The sequence below is a fragment of the Hemicordylus capensis genome, chromosome 2, assembly GCF_027244095.1.
Source record: "Hemicordylus capensis ecotype Gifberg chromosome 2, rHemCap1.1.pri, whole genome shotgun sequence".
NCBI classification, from domain to species: Eukaryota; Metazoa; Chordata; class Lepidosauria; order Squamata; family Cordylidae; genus Hemicordylus; species Hemicordylus capensis.
This window is the reverse complement of record NC_069658.1, coordinates 149,032,283-149,056,113: the sequence shown is the minus strand read 5'-3', so window position 1 is coordinate 149,056,113 and position 23,831 is coordinate 149,032,283. Positions and strand designations below refer to the sequence as shown.

The 23,831-nt window shown below is 45.7% G+C and overlaps 1 protein-coding gene and 1 long non-coding RNA gene across 13 annotated transcripts in view; one reads left to right on the top strand and one right to left on the bottom strand.

Moving 5' to 3' along the window:
- RBPMS (RNA binding protein, mRNA processing factor) overlaps positions 1 to 23,831 on the top strand; it is a 207,368-nt gene that overhangs the window by 467 nt on the left and 183,070 nt on the right. For 2 of the 11 annotated variants that reach the window (XM_053292057.1, XM_053292056.1), the window contains exon 1: positions 303 to 652. The exons of 1 other annotated variant lie outside the window; for it this stretch is intronic. In XM_053292057.1, the coding sequence (XP_053148032.1) occupies positions 566 to 652 (87 nt within the window). In that variant the 5' untranslated portion in view covers positions 303 to 565. Of the gene's footprint in view, positions 1 to 268; positions 653 to 11,726; positions 11,802 to 22,122; positions 22,246 to 22,825; positions 23,074 to 23,831 lie in introns of those variants that run through there. 8 more of the 11 variants (XM_053292059.1, XM_053292058.1, XR_008315425.1 and 5 more) reach the window with 8 other exon arrangements.
- LOC128343271 (uncharacterized) overlaps positions 1 to 23,831 on the bottom strand; it is a 42,015-nt gene that overhangs the window by 18,024 nt on the left and 160 nt on the right. For both annotated transcript variants that reach the window (XR_008315431.1, XR_008315432.1), the window contains exon 2: positions 9,508 to 9,609. This is a non-coding gene — a long non-coding RNA (uncharacterized LOC128343271). The remainder of the gene's footprint in view (positions 1 to 9,507; positions 9,610 to 23,831) is intronic.

Below are 23,831 nucleotides of genomic sequence, written 5' to 3'. Positions count from 1 at the left end.
CCAAGGGAAGGAGGCGGCTCCGTGGTTGTTGCCTCCAGGGCTCCCCCACCCCGCCGCCACCGCCCTCCTCCTCTGCCGAGCCCTGCTGAGCGCCTTTCCGCGCGCCTTGGGCAGGGAGGGAAGCCCCCTCGGACAGTTTGGGGGGACGGGGGAGAAAGAGAGCAGCTCTTCCAAGCAGGCAGCCGAGGAGACGGGGCGCGTTGCGACACCCTCCCTCGAAGTGCGTTGATTCTTGGCGCCCTCGGTCCGCTTTAGGGCGAGAGAGATTGCGCAACGCGTGGAAAAGGAAAGGAGTTTCGGACGCGTCTCAGAAGCATCGCTTAAGTTGGCCTCTGTCTGAATCTCAAAAGTTAGCTGGAGAGGGGCGAAATATTGAAGACTTGATTTTTTTATTTTTTAAAGCAGCCCTGAGTGTGTGTGTCTGTCTCTCCCCCACCCCCGTCTTCTCCAAGCCTACTGTATCCCTCAGTTTAAACCACCCATAAAAACAGCAGACTCCTTTAAAAAGTCAGGCATTCAGATTAATAGATAACGTATCGAGCGCATTCTTCTCCGATGAGTTAAGATGCGGATAGCATTCGCTTGTACAGTAATGTGGATGAATCTTCGTTCGGGGCCACCATTCAGAAAAGGTCCTAATAAAAGATGCGAGGTGGGGAGAGTGCTAGTCAAGTGTGACTTTGAGATTTTTCTAAACGTCTTACTTTTTTTTTTAGCAAGTTAAGTAACTGGGAGGCAGCATGGGATTCCTGCCCTGCAGGGATAGCTGTCCAAACGCAGCTATGGTTTAGCAATACTTTAATGGTTTCAGAGACCATTATAAAACTATGCAAGTAGTTTCCAGGGTCCAACATATTATGTTTTCCACTTAATATTGTTGCAGTATGTGGAGTCCAAACAATTTTATTTATTTTACTTTAAGATGCTGAACTCAAAACTTTTATACTTCATGACTTTTATAGTTTTGTGTACACTCTGAAACTGAAATCCATGTGTGTGTGTAAGTGTGTAGATCATACAACCCCACTGAAAAATCAGGGTAGGTACCTGACTGCTAAAAACACAGTGTTGTTGAAACTTTGTAGGTGATAAATGTTCAAAATTCCAATGTAATAGGATGTGAAACTGAAGGCACTGGGTTGGAGAAACCTTATTTTTCCTTGGGACCATGTAGAGGGAATCAAAACTTCTGTTTTTGAGTGTATATTTTGGGAATACTTAAGGTAGTTTTTAGTAACTGCTCAGATTTAATGATGTGGTCATGATCCACCAAACACTACTGATATGCAGATCTTACTGGATGAATGATGTTTGCATATTGACTGGAATCAAACCCATAAGTCTTTCCTAGAAAGAAAAATTGTTTCCTGTATATTGGAGTTCACCCTGTCTGAGGGAATCTTTTCTGCCATTTGTTTTAAAAAAAAACTTTAGAAAAATTAATCTGTAGGCGTCTTCATCTGTTAAGATGGATTTCTAAGCATTAACCAGCTATCATGTCTTTGTTTAAGGAAGAGTGAACTATTATGTGTGTGTGTGCCTTCGAGTTGGTGTTGACTCCTGGCGACCACACAGCCTTTTTCTTTGGTATAATACAGGAGGGGTTTACCATTGCCATCTCCCGCGCAGTAGGAGATGATGCCTCTCAGCATCTTCCTATATCGCTGCTGCCTGATAATAGGTTTTCCCCATAGTCTGGGAAACATAACAGCAGGAATTCGAACCGTCAACCTCATGCTTGCTAGGCAAATCATTTCCCGCTGCACCATTAGATGGTTAATACTTACAGCAATATGAGAAACAATGCAAATGGTAAGTACTAACCAGGTAGTATATATAATACAGAAAATGAGATATGTATCTCTGTAACACTTTAAAACTACAGGTAAAGGAAATGTTTCAGATGTGGCAGGGGGCACGTCATATGTTTTGGGAGTAGGTCATTGAGAATCTTTCCTTTTTTCATTTGATATAAAGTTTTATAGAATTTCGTTATAGTATGGGGAAGTCTAGTGACTCTGGGGAGATTTGAATGTGAAACACTCAGTCCTGTGCACTTATGCAGTGAGATATTGTAGCAGTTGCATTCACACATGGCTTTGGTGTCAAGCGTGCTTTGGCTTTCGGAGTGCAAGTGGAAAAACTCTTTCATAGAGCCTAGGATCAGGGCTAGGGTTGCCAACATCTCACTGCCCCAATAAGGGACATGAGGCAGGGATGATACGGGAGTCATTGGGAGCCTGAGTACTTTGTGTGTTTCTACCACTTTCAGCTTAAACTACAGTATAAGTTACAACTTCAGTTGCTTCTCCTCTGCTTATTGATATAACCATTATTAGCCCAACTGGGTGTGATGTAAATTTGTTTTCCATTAAGAGAAGCATTGTTAGCCATTAAAAATAGGTTTCCCACATGAGCACTATCTAGTAGTCATCGCCTGCATGATTTTCATGATCCAGATACCTGGATAATGCTAAGGTAGTCAATCATTGATAGCTGTTAATGTTAATGTTTTTGTTGATGTCCCCAATATGGGACTGTTAGGAATCTTACGCCTGCAGCCCTTCAGAACGTCAGAGTACTCTGGTAGGGAGGAAGAAGGGAAAAGAGTTGGTGCTCATTAATTATTTTAGTGAAAATAACTGGTTTGATCTAAGCCATAGGTTCTTCCCACTAGCTGAAAATAAGGGACAAATGGCATCTTGTAAGGGACAATTTGGGGCTGAAATAAAGACATCCCTGCCATTAAGAGACCATTGGTAACCCTAATCAGGGCAGAAGCACACCAGCTTCTCCAAGAACTATCTTAGGAACATAGGGAGCTGACATATACCAAATCAGACCATTGGTCCATCTAGCTCAGGATTGTCTACACAGACAGGCAGCGGCTTCTCCAAGGTTGCAGGCAGGGATCTCTCTCAGCCCTATCTTGGAGATGCCAGGGAGGGGACTTGGAGCCTTCTGCATGCAAGTATGCGGGTGCTCTTCCCAGAGTGGCCCCATCCCCTAAGGGGAATATCTTGCAGTGCTCACACTTCTAGTCTCCCATTCAAATGCAACTAGGGCGGACCCTGCTTAGCAAAGGGGACAATTCATGTATGCTACCACGAGACCAGCTCTCCTCCTGACTGGAGTAAGAGAGGTTCTCCTACCTGAACACGGGTCCTTACCACTTCCTTAGCAGTAGGGAGCAAGTGGGTGGGAAGATAATTTGAGGGGAGAAGCAAGGAAAAGGAGCCTGCAGACACTTCTGTGTACCTTACTACCACCTGTTTGCCACTTGTGTGCTAAAATTAATATTATAAGGGCCAGTTAGGAGTGTCAGGCACAGATGTGTAGGATTATACTAGCTAACCTTCAGGCCCCTTTCCAACCCTACAATTCACAGTTGGTTTACATAAGCTTGACTTGAATCTTGGCATCTTCAATTCTCCATTTGAGATGTATTGCAGTGCGACCATGGATCAGTCAGCTATTTCAGTACTGTCTCTATGTGCGTGGCTTTTTGCAGCATAAACTACAAAAATGGATACGTCTTTGTTGAAAGGAATTTCCAGTCTGAAATTTGATGGTAGCCATGCAGAAAGTGAGTGGTGCTTCAGGCTTTCTGTAAATGTTCACTATACCATATCCGAATTCTGTCTTAAATTCTGCACTGTCATATTCTAAGTTTTACTTGTAAAGTGAAGCATGTGTTCATACTTAACTTTGTAGATTGAAGGCAATCTGATGTTAATTCATAGTAAATAGAAATTATTGGAAGTGGAGTCAGTGAAAGTAAAATTCAGGAATATTGTTAACAAGGGACTGGATTCTTGCTAACTCTTTCTCTGATATGCAGACCAGTTGGTTTCATTCATATGCATGCTTCCATGCTATGCTTCTATACTGTAATTCACATGCATTTATTATTTTAATGTATTGACATACTTTATCATTTACTTTATACAGAATTTATTTATTTATTTTATTTAGTACATTTGTACTAAATATAAAAAAGTCCCTGGGCAGTTCACAATATAAAAACCATTAAAACATTAATAATAGTTAATTGTCTGAGGCTTGTTTTTTTTTAAAAAATATTCATTTTAAAAGACTGTCAGGTCAATCGTTACTACTTCTGTTTAACAGATGGTGATGGAGGTTGAGGGCTAAACTACATGTGACACAGGAGATCTGGATCTCTCAATGTCTTTTTCTTCACTTCATATCAGCTTGGAGAGGGGGCTCCTAATCTGTAGGTTAAAGACCACCTCCTGCAGCGCTGTTTCCCTGATCAGACTAGAAGTCCCCTGTGGCTGCTATCAAGCAAGAAAAAGACGCTTGTACAATCCAGTCACTGATCTCCTACAACTTGCCTAGCTTGGCTGTAGCTCTTACAAAGACTACTCCATGAGTCCGTGCCTAAGATTAGATTTGAATGACACATGAGTGTTATGATGATCATCCATGAAATTCCCCAAATTCATTTGAGATGTATTTCAGACACTAAGGCTGTCCGCGTGACCAACGGGACCTGCCTCCCTGCACACAATTGCGGTAGGCTGTGCCGCTCGTGCAGCACAAGAGCAGTGCCCCCGTGAGTGGCAGAGCCGGGAGCCAGAGGAGGAAGACCTCCAGCATCCCACAATGCGCTGTGGCAGGAGTGTGGTGCATTGGGGGATATCCCTGCTGCTGAGCACTCCCCACTGCTGCCCAGCTCTGTGGACTGCCCAGCTTTCTGGGCTGCAGGTAGCCCAAGCATCCACAGAACCAGGGGGTGGGTTGGAAGAGCGTGTCCGTGCCCTTCTACCTCATTTATAAGCCCAGGTACAAAAGCTGGGCTACCCCAGTGAAGAGCACCAGGATTGGGACTAATCCTGGTGGTCCACACAAGCAAACCTACCCGGGTAGGCTGCGTTAGCCTGGGTAGGGCTGCTCGTGTGCACCTCCTTACTGTGTTCTAAAGCCCTCTCGGTCTGACTCAAGAAGAGACTGGTCATTTCTGTTAACTATATCAGTAAGTAGAGGGTTGTGTCAGAAGGAAAAGTGTTGACTGACCATTCCTTGAGGGAACTGATTTAGTAATTTGTGGCGGTTTGGATTGCATGCTTACTTAGCAGAAAGACCAGAACCCTCTTCAGAGGGCCAGCATGGTGTAGTGGTTAGAGTGCTGGACTAGGACCGGGGAGACCCGAGTTCAAATCCCCATTCAGCCATGAAACTAGCTGGGTGACTCTGGGCCAGTCACTTCTCTCTCAGCCTAGCCTACTTCACAGGGTTGTTGTTGTGAGGAGAAACCTAAGAATGTAGTACACTGCTCTGGGCTCCTTGGAGGAAGATTGGGATATTAATAATAATAATAATAATAATAATAAATAAATAAATAATGTCATTAAGAGAAGAAGCAAGCACTGCTCCCACACTGACACACTCAGACGCCCCACTTGCCCACTATCCACACTCACAGCGTTCATGTGAAGAGACAAGTGACCCAGCCTTCCGGTTATGGAAAGAAACTGCCTATGGTTACAGCACTGGTCTCTTCAGACAAATGCTGTAAGCATGGGCAGGAGGCTGGTGGGGCTTCTGAGTGTGTCTTTATGGAAGCAGGGCTTGAGGTGTACTCTCTGGCTGCTGTGTGCAATACAGCGTCCCTTTGTTTTAGAATATCTGAAGAAGGCAGATCTTACGATGAACTGATTCTTGTGGTGTCTGGGCAAACTCACTGAGCCCTTTCTCACAATCTGTGAGAAAGGCTTGAGGGGGCGAGGGGAGGAAGCCTCGAAAAGCCTACCTCCCCCGCAGACGATCCTCTCCTTATTGCTGGGCGGGTGGGCGGATCACCTGTCCAGATGATCGCCGGCTTCTGCCAGCAGCAGGGAGGTTTCGGGGCTAGGAGGCCTTCCGCACTCCCATAATGCATGGTGCGCGTACGCTGGCTTGGAGGCTCCTGGTGTGTGAGTGCCGCATGGAGTCACATGGCACCGTCACACGATCAGTTAGCCTGGGCTAATGGTGCATTTGCACTCTTAACCCAGGCTAACAGCCGGGGCTCTTTTGTAGATTTGCTGCCACTGGGAGCCACGTGATTCCTGGCGTTTCTCACGCACAGGCAAAACTGGGCTGGGCTTCCTTAGCCTGCACGTTAGAACAGCCTCGCTGTTTTCTAATGCAGGGATGAGCAGAAGGTAGATTGGAATCTACTTATAGATATCTGGATGGTATAGTAGATCGCTAAGAGTTTCTGACTCCCAGTTGTTTAACACTAGCTGCAACATGTTTTTTTGTATTCCAGATTAGAATGCTGACATAAAGAAAGCTTGCGGTGGGGGGAATAGGAGTGGATTTTTGTGTGAAAGGACTGTGAACTCAGTTCTGGTACTGAAAAATTCCTGGGATGAGCATGTGATTAGAGGCACCCTATTCCTTAATTCTAAATGTGCACCACTTTGAGCCACCAGCTCTGTGAATTCCAAAGTCCACCAACTGCAACCAGGTGCAAAATAGTGACCCGGTGAAGATGTAATGCCAAACCATGGTTTAATTCTACATCTGCACTGCACAACCTTGGCCCTCAGCTGGACTGCAACTCCCATCATCCCTGACTATTGGCCATTGTGACTGGAGATGATGGAGTTGTAGTCCAAAAATAGCTGGAGGGCCAAAGTTGCGGGCCTCTACAAGCCATAGACTCACATGTAGGGCCAGCGTCATGAGTGGACCAAGTTGGGCTTAGGCCTGATGGCCCCCTCCCACCTGGCTGACTCCTTTGTGCTGGCAATAGTGCTGGCTGATCAAGTTGCACGGCCGCTGCCTCTTCTGCAGCTGGGCACTCCCCATAGTTTAATAGGAGCATCTCCCAGGCCCCTGTGTCATTGCGGAGCCCGAGAGACACTCCCATTGTCTGAAGGGAAGTATGAGAGAAGGAGCCACTGCACCAGTCAGGAGTAGAACCAGGCTGTCAGCGGCCTGTGTGCGGCCACTGCTGTGGTCCCTTGGCCCCGCCCCCCGTGTCTGACGTCGGACACGGGGGCCTGGTCTCCCTGGGGCCGCACAGCCCGTTTGAATTGGAGATGGGCCGTGTGGGTGCCCAGCCTGCTTGCCTCTCTCTGCCCTCCCCCCAAACATCCCTCCACCGCCACTTATTCACTGGACTTCCGAGCCACGCCAGCCTGCTTCTCCCGAGGAGACTGCCACCCTGCGGGCTGCTGCTGCTGTTCTGGTGCTTCTCCGCCAAGGCGGTGCGTCTGCTACAAGCAACAAGCAGCAGTCCCCGCCGCCTCCCCACTGCTGCTGCTGCTCCCTGGAGAGTCGCTCTGGCCATGCTGCCAACGCATCTCGGCAAATTTCGGCTCAAAGTAACACCCCCGCGTCTGACGTCAGACACAGGGGCGTGTCTGGGTCCGTGCTTGTGGCCCCTGATTGGGCGTGGCCCAAGTTCTTTGAACCTGTTCACCCAATGGTGGCTCCGCCCCTGGCACCAGTTTGCAAGAGACCCATGTGACAGCTTCATCCACCCTCTCCACGGGTATATAGGCTTGCTTCCAAAGGCCCTGGTAGGAGGGAGCCTATGGGAGAAATGTATGTGGGAGGCCTTTGAGAGAGAAAAGAGTTGTCATTGCAGTTCCCAATTGTTTGATGATGAGTTTGTTCACTCCCAGAGATTGGGAATTCCATTTCCTCTGCCTGGTAGCCTGGGAGTTGGGATGGGTAGGTCTGGTATAGTCTTCTGCCCCAGGGGCCAAGCGCAACCCACTTGCATACTCTTCTCCCCCCAACCTTCTGCACGTGAGAAGAGGAGATTTAAAGCTTCCACCTAACTTTAGAGCAAGCTGCAGTTGTGTGTGATGTATGAACTTGGAGAATTGTGGATTGCTGATGAACCAGGATATCAAACTACAATTTGATTGTAGTTTGTTTTCATTAGCTATAGTTCCAACAAACCACAGTTCTGAGTTCATATGCAACATAAACTATGGTTGTGGAAATAAAAATGGAGGTTTGAAACCTCATGTTCAAGGGAAAGGAAGATTGGGGGAAGGACCCCTTGTTTGTAGAGGCTCATTCATATAGCAGTAAACTGTAGTTTACCATTATGTCTGAACTGGGCCACTATTTTGCACTTGACTCTGGCTGGTGGACTTGGGAGCCTAGTAAAAGCCAAAGTAGATCCTGCAGGCCTAAGGTCTGCCTATCAGTACAGGTTAACAGCTTTATCATATATATATATCTTAACAAACAACTGAGTAGCTGTAACTGAGATTTTTGTATACCTTGGTGCTTTGTTATTTAGTTTTACTGAGTTGATTTTGTTTTGTTTTATGCTGATTTGTATTTTGGTGTGTATGTTGACTGGTCACTGACCATAATAAATTATTACTTACTTACTCATATATTCACATTTTCTATCACTAGATTACTTTGCTATCTATATTACTATGTGTGGTGTATTTCTTTACATGTGGTGTATTTTGCTGTATAGTGAGGGGTTGTGTTCCAAGTGGTAAGAATTCTCTGCATTTTCGATATGGTGGGATGATTGTCTGTGTTGCCAAACTGTGGTTAATGGTGTTGGATTTTTTAGAATTTCAAGTTCCATTAATATTTGAAGCAGAGACAGCCCTTTCATGAGGCAAGGCATTGACCTCAGGTGGCAATTTATTGGTGTCCCCTGCTGTTGATATCAGAGCCGCTCTTTGGGACTGATCTAACCCTTGCAAACTTTTCAAGGAGCACCTCTCCTCACGCTCCTTGCAAAGCTTGCAAGAAGCATGAAGAGAGACGAGGAGGCTGTTAACAACCTTCCATCCTCCCTGCTCCCCATGCACTTAAAAAGCTTGCAAGAGTTGGTTTTGAAAGGATCCTGTCCCCCACCGGAGATGTGGGATAAGATAGCATTTTACACTTTGCCTCAGGCACAGCAGTACCTTGCACCGGCCCTGAGTTGAAGTGATCTCAATATTTGCAGTTTTGTTTAGGGTATTTGGGTGTGTGTGCATGCATGTGTACACATGCATGGATTTGTCCGTGTGGAGCTTTTAAAAATAAGAAAACAAATACGTTCTCAGTTGTGGTATAGGGGGATATGTGTTTTAATAATTCAGCAAGGTGCAAAGGAAAGATAATGGGTTCCAGTCCAGCTAAGGGTCTTCTTAACTGGATAAGCAAGAACAGGCATCAGTTGGATGCACATTGAGCCACTACATTTTATATAGACATCTTCCACCCCTCCTTTTACAGGTAGATTCCAGATCTCGCCCACACTAGCAGAAAATTAAAAAACCCTAGAAAAATTCATTAATTTTTCAGAAATGCTGAAAATTTCTCCCGTTGGAAATGCATGGGAAATGATGCCTTCTGACAAACTTTGGCAATCTTTTCGGGTGCTTTTCCAGACTAAGTCTGGACTTTTACAGAATGATGAAGAAACAAACAAGTTATAATGTTTCAGTTCACTGTCTGTGTCAGATTTCCACGAAACCCGCTTAAGAAATGGAAAAACATGAAAAATTTTGTACTGCTTACCTTTGTCTGTCTCATTCAATCTCCTAGAACTTGTCCTTTTAGGGATTCCCGGCAGCAACACTTATTACATGCTCAGAACAAAACAGCTCTTCTGGTGCTCAACTAGCAAAGAGTTAAAGGAGAGTGTGTGGTCATTTTGTGGTACAGGAGGAATGCTTGCAACCCCTTTACTAGTATATAATAATGCACCGAAACTCATCAGTACTACGGCAAACATGTCTTATCAACAAGAACATAAACAGGGATTCACATAAGTGGTAAACATTTGTAAGAGTGCCCCACATGAGTCAAAATGCTCAAATGAGTGCCATCTGGGGCCATCTCACTAGCCTGCCCCTACACACTGCAGCTCTTGCTGCCCTCGCTGCCATTTTCCAGTCGCTCTTTGGCCTCTCAGAAGTGGAAAAGGCCCCGTTCGTTTCTACAGACATGAATGGGGCCTTCCTGCTTCTGAGAGGCCTGGAGAGCCACTGGCAAGCGATGCTGAAGGCAGCAGGAGAGCTGAGCGTGGTAGGAGCATCAGCGAGGGTGGCAGGAGCTGCCCAGGGTGAGTGTAGGGGACGCGCCACCAAAGTGGCGGCGGCGGCGGAGGAGCTAGCGAGATGGTTGATATCTGTGAATTCTGATTATTTTCTACTGGTACTTTGAGAGCTAATATTAATGGTGAACCCATGATCATAAAGCAGTTTTAATCAATACCATAGGAAGCAGATCTGAGTGGGGGGAGGGGACCCCAGACTTCTCTGTCTTTTAAAAATACTATTTTTTTAAATTTAAAGAATGAAAACAATCAAACCCTCAAAACTTATTACTTCAAATTAAGAGAGAGAGAGAGAGAGAGGTTGCTGAAACTATGAAAGTGATTGTCGGGATATGGTGGGAGACGGGGAAGGGGATGGGGCCATACTTACCCCAAGATCGAGATGTGCCCGGGTGGTGCATCATGTGCTTTGCCTGGCATCCCACCTTTGTGGAGGTGGCGCTGCTGTCGCAGTGGATATGGGGCCATTGTGACCTGGGCAGGGAAGATTGCCTGCCATTTCGGGTGATTGTGAAGTCTTGTGTGGTCCCTGGGGACTTTCGCAGGATCTCCGGTTGAGATCTTGGCTCGGCCTGAAATTTTGTGAGACTAGCCCAGGCTGTCCTATATAAGGACAGACCGGCCAGTGATGGGGGGCCTTTTACCGAGGAGGTCATCTGTTGGTGTGAGCCCTGGGACTTGGATAAGGGGGCTCTGGGGAAGTGACCAGTCGCCCCCTTTGGCTATGAGAAACTCTAGCCCCAGGTGGCCGGGGGCACGTGATACGGATTAAAAATAAAAACATGATTATATTTCAATAGAAAAATAAATACGTCATTTTGAAACCAGCTAATAATGCTGAGTAGAGACAAGGCAATCAGAGCACACTCACATCACCCAGTATGTTTATGTTGCCAGGGGAGAGGAGGGAGATATGGAGTGGCAGCAGTGGGGCGTTCTTGGTAAGGAAGGTGCTTTAGACCCCTGATGGTTTCGGTTGCCCTCTTCTGCACCTTTCCCAGTTGTATAACAGGACCGACCCGTACGAGTGAGGTGGGTGCTGGTGGTAAACCAGCTGCAGGTGTGGCTCATGTGCACTCTCCTCTCCCCAGCTGCCTTGCTCTGCCTCATTTTGCCCATCACGGAGTTAATGCCAGCCATGCAGGTTGTTTGCCCAGTTCCCCGACTGAGTTAATAACCAGCCTGTGTGCTTAGGGTTAATGTGGCAGTGGGCAAAATGAGGCAGAACGAGGCAGCCAGGGTGGGGATATCCTTCTTAAGATATAGTGACCAGAACTGCACACAATCCTCCAAATGTGGTTGCATCATAGATTTTTATAAGGGCATTATAATATTAACAGCTGTATTTTCCGGCTCCTTCCTCATAATCCCTAGCATGGAATTGCCCTTTTCATAGCTACTGTGCACTGAGTCAGCATTTTCAATGAGCTATTCACCACAACCCCAAAGATCCTTCTCCAGGTCAGTCACTGACAGCTCACTCACAGTCCAGACTTTTAAGTAGAAAGCTCTTAAGTTCTCATGCTCCCTTGCAGCGCGATTTGATTCTGTGGCCACTCACACAGCATGGAGCTCATGGGATTTTGACAGCGCCACCTGCTGGCCAGCACTTGCAAACCCTGTTTGCAAGCACTGGCCAGCAGGTGGTGCTGTCAAAATCCTGTGAGTGCTCTGCTCGGGTTGTGGCCACAGAGTCAAAATGTGCTGTGAGGAAGCAGGAGAGCCTACAGCTTTCTGTGAAAGAGGCTGGAACGTGAGTGAGATAGAAACTTGTGCAGAAGCTTTTGAAAAGCCTGAACTTTACTCACATCTGGAAAGGCTCTATGTCAAGAAAATTAATCAGTTCACAAATCTTTACCTGGCCACTTGTATCTGTGTTACAGCCCAGTATACTTGCTTAAAATGAGGTCATGCACATGACCTTGCTGGGGTGGGCGGGTGAGCTGCAGGGAAGACAGGAGCTTGCCTGCCTTCCCCAACAGACAAGCAACCACTGTCCTCTACACCGTGTGCCCACATGAGCAGCAGTGACACAGAGGGAGATGCTGGGAGCAGGAAAACCTCCCCATTCCCGCATCCCAGGGTGCCCTGGGGCACAAGTGTGGCGGCTGCTCTTGTTAGAGCAGCCGCCGCTCTCTGTGCAGCTGCTCCTCCCTCCCCCCAGCTTGCTGCCGGAAATGGGGCCGCGCTGGGGGGGAACTGTTAAATCAGGAGGCTATCACTAGGATGACGGCCAGCCGAGGTTAAGCATACCATAGGTTCACTTAACCTCGTCTAAATGTCGGGTTAAAACAGGGCTGCTCAACTTTGGCCCTCCTGCGGATGTTGGCCTACAACTCCCATAATTCCTGACTGTTGGCCACTGTGGCTGGGAATGATGGGAGTTGTAGTTCAAAAACAGCTGTGAGGGGTGCTCAGTTGAGCAGGCCTGGGTAAAAAACTCAGGCTTGGTGCAGGGTAGCACTGGGATCAGGCTCCGTGTGTGAATACCCTCACTGTGTTCAATAGGGCTTACTTTCAGGCAAATGTGCTTAAGACTGAAGCATTTGTTGTGAAAGAACCAACATCTGTAAAGGTTCCCTTCCCTTGCCAATTCTTGCTCTCCATGGGTGGCCACAAGTGGCTGTTTTCAAGGCTGATGTACTTCAAAGGCATTGCCTTTTGCTCTATCCTGACTTCCCATTCTTTGAGCTTCTTTTTTAATGTCAGTACAGCATGTCCCTTTTTAACCTACTCTTTGGGCTGATGTATCCAGGTCTTTTAGACTGCTGCCATTGGGTTTGTATTCAGCTTTCACAATTGCTGAAGCTCTTGTTGACATTCTTCTTAAACTGTGTTTGGAACAGAACTCAGTGCTTCAAGATATGGATGCCAGGGTTGGTATCAATCTTCCTGTTGATACAATCTGAAATGGCACTGGGCCACAGCCTAGTGTCATTTTACCATTGCTTCGAAATCTTTCTTGAATGGCTGTTGTCTCATCAATTATTATCTTCCCCAGTTTTATACTTGTGCACTTGGAGTCCTTCCTCTGTGTAAGACTTTACTTTTGACCTTGTTGAATTTCATTTGGTCCCTTTCTATTTCTTGGCTCATAGCAATATTTTTGAATTTTTAGTCTCTCCTCCAGCGTGTTTGCAATCCCTTGCAATTTTGTATGGTAGCTCATTGAGCTACTACCCTGGCCATAGTGGCAGGCATCCATGTCAGTGCAATGCTGGTGCAAGAGTGTTTTCCTTTCCGCAGTGGGCTGAGCAGTTTCCAGTGATGCCCCCTTTCATGTACAGCCAGTGGTGTTTCCTGAAAACAGGTCGCTGAGGGCTGGGGATCCTCAGGGACATATTTTCAGGAGGCCGAAGACTGCAGCAGGAAGGGGTGATTGCTGAAAACTGTGGCCCACCACTCACACATTGGAAAACGCTGTTGCACTAGTGTGACATTAATCTGAATGTTGGCCGGTCTTGCTTACTGTGACCTTGCTCTTTAGTGTACCTGGCTCCCATTCCCTACCCTTGCAAAACATTCCCCTTTACACAAATACCAGTACAGACCGTTTCGGTGCAGTTATGTGACTATTGTCTTTGGGAAAGCATTGGTATCGTGAAAGGACTTTAACCCCTCTCCTAGGAAGCAGTTGCCTATGGTCCTATGTGTAAGCCTTCTGTCTCCTCAGCTGTGGAAATCTGTGATGGTGGGGATGCTGTGAGTTTTTCCTGGCAGCCTGATTGTATGTTGTATATGGGAGTATACATCATGGTTATGGAATGGCTTATATCAGTGGTTCCCAAACTGGGAGCCTCCAGATGTTACTGAACTACTGCTTCCATAATCCCCAGCCACAATAAATTGTAGCTGGGGCTGATGGGAGTTATAGTTCAGCAACTTCTGGAGGCTCCCAGTTTGGGAACCACTGGGTTATATCGTGTTATCTTTGCATTGCTATCATTGCTATGTGTTGATTGGTGCCTTTCATTTCTGGAAAATATGGAGGTTTTGTCAGGAAATGTTTTGATTGGTGAATTGCTGGGGGTGTTGTAGAAGTGGTTGCTTTTGTTACATTAGCTGTTTAAATACTGCTATTTATTTATGGATTCATCATATTTCTAGGGGTGCAGAAATGTTGGATCAGTTCACCAGCCGGAAAATTTTTTTACTAGTCAGATCTCTGATGACTCCTCGAGCTATGGCAGTACACTTGCTATTGAAAAGAAGTTACACCAGTCTGCCACATTGTATAAATACAATCAGTGATGATTATACATGCATACACATGCATAATTATTATGTTTCTCAAGACTTCTTATAAAATGACCCAACATCATGTTTTATGTACATAGGAAGATCGAAAGCTGCCATATACTGAGTCAGACCATTGGTCTATCTAGCTCAGTATTGTCTTCACAGCCTGACAGCGGCTTCTCCATGGTTGCAGGTAGGAATCTCTCTCAACCCTATCTTGGAGAAGACAGGGAGGGAACTTGAAACTTTCTGCATTTCCCAGAGCGGCTCCACCCCCCGAGGGGAATATTTGACAGTCCTCACACTTCTAGTCTCCCATTCATATGCAACCAGGGTAGACCCTGCTTAGCTAAGGGGACAAGTCATGCTCGCTACCACAAGACCAGCAGACCAGCTTTTGCATGGACAATCCTGTCAAATATATTAGTTGAATGCCCTACACTTTGCTCCAGAATATGCTCAGGGAAAGGTGGATTTTTTGGGGTGGGGTGGTACTTTTAGACAAAATTCTAAACATGCTTCCCACAGAGCTGCAGATACCAGAATGCACTACTCTTTACTCCATTATATGCTCAGGAAAATTTTAAATTATTCTTGGATAGTTTTTGGAAGAAATTCTGTATATCCTTCCCAATCACCAGAATATGCTCAGGGAAATAATTTTTTTTTTAAATTTAAGAAGTAATTCTGAACATAACCATCATATTTTAACTGTTATTGTTCTCAACAGATTTTAAACTTTTAGGAGTTATGTCCACTATCCCAAGGAAAGCAGAACCCCTCTTCCCTCATCCGTTACCCTCCACTAACCCTTCTTTCTTCCTCTTCCTCCTCCTCCTCCACTTTCTTTCTCTCACACCCTCCCTCCCTTCTTTCTCCCTCCATCTACTGACTTTGACTTCCTCCTCTCTCTGCTTTCTTTCCCCTCTTCATCTCCTGGGCTAGCACTTTCTGTGTTGAAGAGTCTGCCATGAGGATGCAGGAGGAGGAGTACAATTGCCAGCATTCCAATGGATCCACACACTTTTTATCCTTCACCACGAACCGAACCGTACAAGTGTGGGAGACAAGAGAAAGAGAAAGGGGATGAGGAGGCTTGATGAGGGAGGGAGGGAAAGAGTGGGGGGAAGGTGATGTGGCAGGCTTGATGAGAGTAAGTGAGAGTGAGAGAGATTCTGGGGAAAGGGATGGAAGAGGGGGAAATAAATACTGGTGGCAGTGGGGGAAACAAGGAAGCTGACTGGTGCTTCAGTGTGCAGTGGGGGATGAGGGGAAAGGAAGGAGCGACTCGAGGGGAAGAAGGAAGCTGGCCGGCACTTTGGATGCTACCGATTAGATGGCTGGAGGGAGGGAGGCACAATGCTATTTGTGAATGTTGTGGGGAAGGAAGCTGGCTGGTGCTTTGACACTTCAGTGCAAGATGGGAGGAGGGGCAAGGAAGGAGCAGTGCAGCCGGGCAGATAGAAGGAAGGAAGGTCAGAGGGCTGGAGGAAGGAGCTGCGCGGGCCCTGGGGCAGGGATAAGGTGGCGGCGGGAGGGGAAAGGCGGCAGGGATAAGGTGCTGGATGTGTACGCAAGGAGGGGCGCTCGGCTCTGATTTTTCTACTTGGGGAACATTTTTCGCTTGTCTCAGATGAATATACAGGTGGACTTCTGCAGCCCTGCATATTTGAAACATGTCAAATATGACATATGCCTCCCTAGGTGGTGTACATAAGTTAAAATACAATATAAAAACAGAATAACATTATTAAAACAATTATTATATAAAACCAATTAAAAATTAATTAAAAGCCTGAGAGGAAGGGTGCTTCTTAAGGGTCTTTTAAAAAAAACTAGAGATGGAGAAACTTTGATTTTAACATGGAGTGTGTTCTAGAGCCCCAGAGCAGCCACAGAGAAGACCTGGTTCTGAGTAGCCACCAAACAAGCTGGTGGTATCTGTAACTGGACCTCCCCAGATGATCTTAATAGGTGGGGAGGGTTCACGATAAAGAAGGCACTCTCTTAAATAACCTGGATTCAAGCTGTTCAGGGATTTATATGTAATAACCAGCACTTTGTATTTTGCTCAGAAACATATCGGCAGCTAGTGCGGTTCCAGTGGCACCATTTGGACCAGACTTCTGGGCAGAAGTCCAGTCCTCCACACCAGGGGGCCACGCTGCTGGCTTGCAGTGGGCGGCCAAGCAGGTGACTCTGAGGGTAGCTGTGGCCAGCCTGTGGCCTGCTCACAGCCTACCCACTGAACTCCTGTTGTGCACAGCTGGGGGTTGCTGAGGCTGAGCAGGCCTGCTTGTGGCCATCCTGTAGCAGCCTGCTTCTGCAGCAGCTAAGGCATGTGCAGGCTAATGGGAAGTATTAATAATTTCTTCTTTTTTAAAAAAACCACGTTTCCAGCTTCCCCTGATTATGTTCTGGTGTAAATAATAGTTCATTCAGCTAATTTAAGTGGCAGATCTGTCCATGCAGAATGTGGTATGTGCACGTCAGTGGAAAGTATCTTATTCAGAATTTCTTCTAAGAATACCAGAAAAAAATTTCTAGCTTTCCTTGAGCATGTTCTGGTGTAAGAAAATGTGCATTGCAGCTTATATGGTCCCTTCGGGTTATCTCGGAGACCAGTCTGGCTGCTGCATTCTGCACCAGCTGTAGTTTTTGGACTACATACAAAGGCAGCCCCACATAGGGTGCATTACAGTAGTCAAGCCTGGAGATTAACATCATGTGTACCATTGTTTTAAGGTCATCTTCCTCCAGAAATTGGCGTAGCTGATAGTTAACAGCTTATTACGATCTTTGACCAGAAAAACAGATTACAACTAAGACCCAGATTAAAAAAACCTTAAGAGTAAATATTAATACAGATATATAAGAATACATATATAGAAGCTATTACAGAAGAATAAAAGAAGGTGAGACAACCTCTAGACCTAAATTAACCATTACCAACACACCATGTGCAGATCTTAATTGCAGCCGTACTACCTGTTGCAAAACAGCGGTGTGAATGTCAGAAAGAAGTAAATTTATGTAAAACTCATCAGAGTTATTTGGATATCTTAAAACAAAAGGGGTAATATAACTAAAACGGAGATCACAAGAAAAAGAGCAGTAAAGGAACACATGGCCAACTGTCTCAACATCCCCATTCCCACAGGGGCACAACCTCACCAGATTGTGGGCTCTCCTGAACCTTCCCTCCATTAATTACTGTAGAGGGCAGTACATCCAGCCGAGCCAGTATCGGGGCACTTTTGTGCATTAGGTTTGTCAGGTTATACAAATATTTGGCTGGTTTTTGTAAAGATTTAACAGCTCCAAAACTTGTCCTGCTTAGATCAACTTGGTGTTCCATATCAATGATACACAGCTTGAGGATCACCTTGGCGTTGTCATAACCAAAAGGGAGCAGATAGTCCATCAATAACCCAAATAATTTTAACTTTTCGGTTATTAGATTCATCCAATCAGAGGGATATTCATCCTTAAAAATTAAGGGAGCTAGGCCAGAAGGAAAATAGATCAGCGTCAACCAGAAGTTGAAGGTATAGGTCCAGGCACAGATCTCCAAACTTAACAGGCCCACTTCCAGACGCAACTTTGCATTAGACACACAAGAGTGGGTTGAGAAAATAGCCCTCTAAATTTAGATTGGACCCTCTCAAGTGGTCGAAAGCCACTAAATCTGGGAGCCATAAAGAAGCTGTACAATCACCTTAGTTTGAAAGACCTTAATGGCAGCTGGAACATATCTACCCCCCGAGGAGAAGAAAAATCTCAAAATTGCAATAGTTGATCTCTGTGCATTTGTTACAATGGAGTTAGTTTGCTCTTTCCAGCTACCTGTAGCCTGGAAGATGACCCCCAAGTTTTTATACTGCATTGTCTGTGCTACACTAACCCCATTAATTTGCCATTTATACATGGTGGGTTTCCTGGCAAACATTAAGACCTTTGTCTTCTCGTAATTAATAAGGATGAATAAATGCGTCTTCAGTGCCTTTTTAAAAGTTGCCAGAGATGAGGAGGCTCTGATCTCAACAGGGAGTGCATTCCAAAGTCCAGGCGCAGCAATGGAGAAGGCCCGTTCCCAAGTAGCTGCCAGATGGGTTGGCGGCATCCGCAGACGAACCTCTCCAGATGATCTTAACAGGCGGTGGGGCTCATGGCGAAGAAGATGTTATCAAATACCCAGGACCTCAGCTTTTTAGGGCTTTATAGGTAATAACCCTCACCTTGTATTTTGCCTGCAAATGTATCGGCAGCCAGTGTAGTTCTTTCAACACAGGAGTAATATGGTCTCTCCTAGATGACCCAGAGACCAACCTGGCTGCCGCATTTTGAACCAACTGCAGTTTTTGGACTACATATAAAGGCAGCCCCACATAGAGCACATTACAGTAATCCAGCCTAGAGGTTTCCAGCCTATGTACTACCGTTTTGAGGCTGTTCATCTCAAGAAATGTATGCAGATGGCATATCAGCCGAAGCCAATAAAAAGCACCTCTGGCCACCGCCTCAACCTGGGATACCAGGGAGAGATTCAGATCCAGAAGCTCCCCAGACTGCGTTCCTGTTCCTTCCGAGGGAGCGTGACCCCATCCAGAACCGGCAGATCAAAATCGTCTCCCGAGTTCTGACCCAGTACAATAAGTACCTCCATCTTATTTGGATTCAGCTTCTGTTTGTTATCCCTTATCCAGCCCATTACTGCTTCCAGGCAGGCATTTAGGTAGATTATACCTTCTCCTGATGATGTTGACATGGAGAAATAAATTTGGGTGTCATCAACATACTGATATCACCCTGCACCAAATCTCCTGATGATCTTTCCCAGCGGTTTCATGTAGATGTTAAACAACATCGGAGACAATATGGAGCCCTGAGGGACACCATAGGAAAGTTCAGATTTTGAAGAACAACAGTCTCCAAGAGACACCATCTGGAATCTGCCTGAGAGGTAGGAGCAGAACCACAGCAAAGCAGTCCCTCCCACCCCCAGTGCCCCCCAGACTTTCCAGGAGGATACTGTGGTCAATAGCATTGAAAGCTGCCGAGAGATCCAAAAGGACCAACAGAGTTACACTCCCTATGTCAATTCCCAGTTGAGGATCATCCATCAGGCTGACCAAGGCAGTCTCCACCACATAGCCTGCCTGAAAGGCAGTTTGAAATGTGTCTAGCCCCTGTGGAGGTTTCTTCAACTCTGCCTAGCAGAGCTGAACAGGTAATGAATGATCTTAGTATGAAATGTTAAGTCCCTTAACATAGGCCTTGACAAATTTTCTTTGGATGTAGGAGCCAGACAATAGACACTTGACAAGATTACCAGCCATAGTCCCGGACATTGTGGAAAGGAAGGTAAATGGGCTTCTCTTACAAGTGACATACTTAGAACAGAAAAAGGGCTGCTTGTGACAAATGAAGATTTAAAAAAACAACTTTGCCTCTGCCTAAATTTCTAGATTCCTTGGAACCTGGGATTTGTCAAGCCCTGCCTTAACATTCCTTAGTACAGAAACTTGAGCTAAGTTCTCCAAAAACAGAATGCCACTGGTTATCTGTTTTTGAAATAAAGTCAACTTCAGATGATGATTTAGTAAGTAGCTTCCTATGTTTGGAGAAAGACAAATGAGAGGTTTAATCACAGAACATGTAGACTTATAAGTCTACATGTTCTTATTGACAACTTTTGTCAATTACCTTAGAGAGTGCCTTCTTCTGTATGATCCCCACCACACGTTAAGGTAATCTGAGGAGGTCCGTCTCCAGTTACCCAGTATGTCTGGTGGCGACTCAGAGGTGGGCCTTCTCTGTAGCCACTCCTGGACTGTAGAAAGGACTCCCGGCAGAAATCCGTAATTTGAACTCTTTATTGGTTTTTAGGAGAGCCCTAAAGACCTATCTGTTTGGCCTGGCCTTCCAGGGTTTTTAAATTGTTGTAAAGGGTTTTAAGTGTACCTGTTTTTCAGGGTTTTTAAACTGTTTTATTGTTTAACTGTTTTATGGTATTTTATACCTTTTAATTTTTAATTGATTTTAATTTTCTGTTTTATTTGTAAACCGCCCAATTTGTAAATTGAGCCAATTTTGGAAGGCGGCATAAAAATCAATCAAACAAACAAATAAATAAATAAATAAATTCATCCCCCAAATTAGAAACTCTAAAAAGTAGGGGACAGAGTAGAACCCTGCGGTAATCAATGGTTGCAGTTTTGAAACCTCCATTGCTCTTGTCTGTAAGAACTCTGGTGTCAGTATATTGAAGTAGTCATAGTTTTGGCTGCTGTTAGAGAACATATAAGAACATTTAAAACTGCTTGGAAGTTTAATGAAATCAGTACGGAAGATGTAGGGCTAGAATGAGGTTGTGTCCTGTAGGTCTAAAGGAGTACAAAGCAATACTGTATCAAAATGTTGGTCATCTGTTAGTGGTATGGGTTTGATGTCATAACTTTATAGTGTGCATGCATTTCTCCTGCCACTATTACAGTCATGTAGTAGACATTGTATAGCTGAGCTCACTTCTTGGTTGGTACATACAGAGATTGAGTGGTAGTGGCCCACATAATCCTTTTGTTCTTTTGATTGAGGAACAGTATCTGGGGACCGCATGTGAGCACCTCTTTTTGTGAGTCTCTTCTTGTGGCAACAAGTGAGATCTGGTATCAAGACAGGCCTGTGGCAAGTAAGAATTTCCTTTGAACAATCAAATATGGAAACTTTGATAAATTTGATAACTGCCCAGAGACGGACGTTTGGGGCGGTCTACTAAATAAATAAATAATAGGAAGTATTGATTCTTCCCTGCTCAGATAAATATTGCTCAGATAAATATTTCTGGGCTGGTGGTTTTTTGGAAGGGTGGGTGAGGGGCTAATAACATTTGTTTGTTTGTTTGCAAGATTGCTTTTTAACAACAGCGCGATAGACAGAAATTAAGCATATGGATCTTTCCTCAACATGGAGATAAGAGTGGGGAATTTGTGTGTGTCCTACTGTTAAAGGCATGGGAGCACGACTAGGGTGACAGTCCTTTTTCATCTGGCCTCACTACATCTCATTGTTCACTTAGGCATGGTAGATTTGCCACTGAGAAGTTTAGTATCGTGAAGTGGTAGTTCTGATAACATTGACCATGGTATCCTTCAGGTTTGCCTTGTAGGGATGGGGCATTGTTCTTCAGAGGTTCCAGTCATTCTTAGAAGGTTGATCCCAGAAGGAGGTTTGGGAGACCGCTAATGCACTCTATGGCCTTTGGTTGTGGGATGTCACAAGGTTCCCTCTTGTGTCTCATGCTTTTTGACATCTACATCCAAGGCTGTCCCTGGGAGAAATAATGCCCTGGGCAAGGAGTGCCTTCAGTACCCCACACCCAACCCCATGATTAGTTTATCAGTGTTGCCACAAGTTGTGTGGCTTGTGCAGGATTGTAAACGCTATAGTGTAACAGGCCCTCTTGTTCCCTGCCTTTCCTGGCAATGCCTATGAAAAGGACCCAATTGGCGTCGTCGTACCAGGTGCTTGAACCCTTTGCAGTTATCAGTTTGCTGCCAGTGCTCTCCTGCTCCAGTTCTGGGATCCTGCTGAAGCCTCACAGGCCTTTCTGCAGCGTCTTCTTCTATCTCCTTTCCTCTATCTAGGTCAGGCCTGCTCAACTTTGGCCCCCCCAGCTGTTTTTGGACTACAACTCCCATAATCCCCAGCCACAGTGGCCAGTAGCCAGGGATTATGGGAGTTGTAGGCCAAGATCTACAGGAGAGCTGAAGACAAGCAGGCCTGCTCTAGGTCTTTCCCTCTGTCCTTTTTGCAACGTAGCTCTCTCTCACTCTTACCATAAGAAAGAAATTAGGCAGAGAAAGTTATTTCCTGGTTCTGCTTCCCCCCCCCAGCTCAGTCCAGACACTATGCTCAACAACGACAAGTCACCAAGCTCAGCTCAATGTCCCCATCAGGTAGGGTTGTCCACCCCTAAGGTTTTTGTTGGCTAAGGTCATTCGGTGGCTTGTATAAATATAACTATATTTATAATTATAAAGATGCTATAAATATTTGTAGTAGTTTTGTGTGTGGTTTGTTTGTTTGCTTGTTTTGGAGACCTTGTGGCTGCAATTAATATTTGGCTGAGGCAGCCGGCCCTCCAGCAAGAAATGCAGTGTGAAGATCTCTAGAAGTTAACTCTTTGAGACTGAAAATGCTCAACTGCAGATTTGTAATGACATTTGAATGACTTTGCAGCTGCCTTACTTGGTAACTTAATGACTTTGGGAATCCCCTTCACAGTTTTTCCAGGTAGGGCTGTTCTTTAAAGCTGTTTGAGTGTGTGTTAGGCAGCGAGGGGAGCTTGAATGAAAAGTGGGTACAGGGTACAACCCCCTGCCCTTTTGTTTTCCCCACTGAAGGGAGATAAACTAGGAGAAGGAGCAGAGCTCAGTGGTGTAGAACACACGTTCAAGGTCCTGGGTTTAATTCCCAGAATCTCCTGTTATGTGGTCCTGTAGGGACAAGATGGGGAAAGACCTCTGTCTGAGAACCTGGGTAGCTGCTCCCGGTCAAGAAGGCAGGACTAGGCGAGATGGGTCATACATTTATGTGTGTGTGTAAAGGCTTAGGCTGTATATGGCGAGCCCCGCCACAGCCGCAACCAGTGAAAATGGGGGCCTGTGCCTGGAGGAGGAGACACAGATAGCAAGCAGCCACAGTGGGTGGGATGGCAGCGGTGGAGATGCGGCTGGCGGGGCGCGATGCTCCAGTGGCGTGGAAAGCAGAGAAGGGAGACTGAGGTGGGGAATGTGGCTGGTGGGCCATGGTGCTGGTGACGGAGAGGGGAAACCGAGGTGGGAATGGTGGTGGAGGCGGCGAAAGCTTCTTCCATGGGCCCATCTGCCACCCAAATCTATCTATCAATCAATCAATCAATCATATGTTTATACCGCCTGATATGCATATCTCTAGGCGGTTTACATATTTAAAAGTCACAAATTAAAATATATGACAAAAAACAATATAGTAAAATTATCAAAATTAATTCTAATTAAAAGCCTGAAAGAACAGGAGGGTCTTGAGATTCTTCCTGGAAACAAGCAGAGAAGGAGATGCTCTTATTTTCAGCGGGAAGCTTCTTTATTTATTTATTTATTTATTTATACATTTTATACCCCGCTCTTCCTCCAAGGAGCCCAGAGCGGTGTACTACATACTTAGGTTTCTCCTCACAACAACCCTGAGAGAGAAGTGACTGGCCCAGAGCCACCCAGCTAGTTTCATGGCTGAATGGGGATTTGGATTCGGGTCTCCAAAGTCATTTATTCCAAATGACAGGTCGGGCCATTTTCGGGCCATTTGGGGGCTCTCTGTGCGCGTACACAATCTTTATTTGTCCCAAGCAGCCCTGTTTGTGTTCTCTGTTTCTTGTAAAGGAGATAAAGAGAAGCCTATTAACTCTCCCCCTCCACAGTGTCTGTCACTTGGTCCGGCAGATTTGTCAAGTATCAGCTCAATTTAGGAGTGTCTGGCTCCTAAATTTTTGGACTGGCTCCTA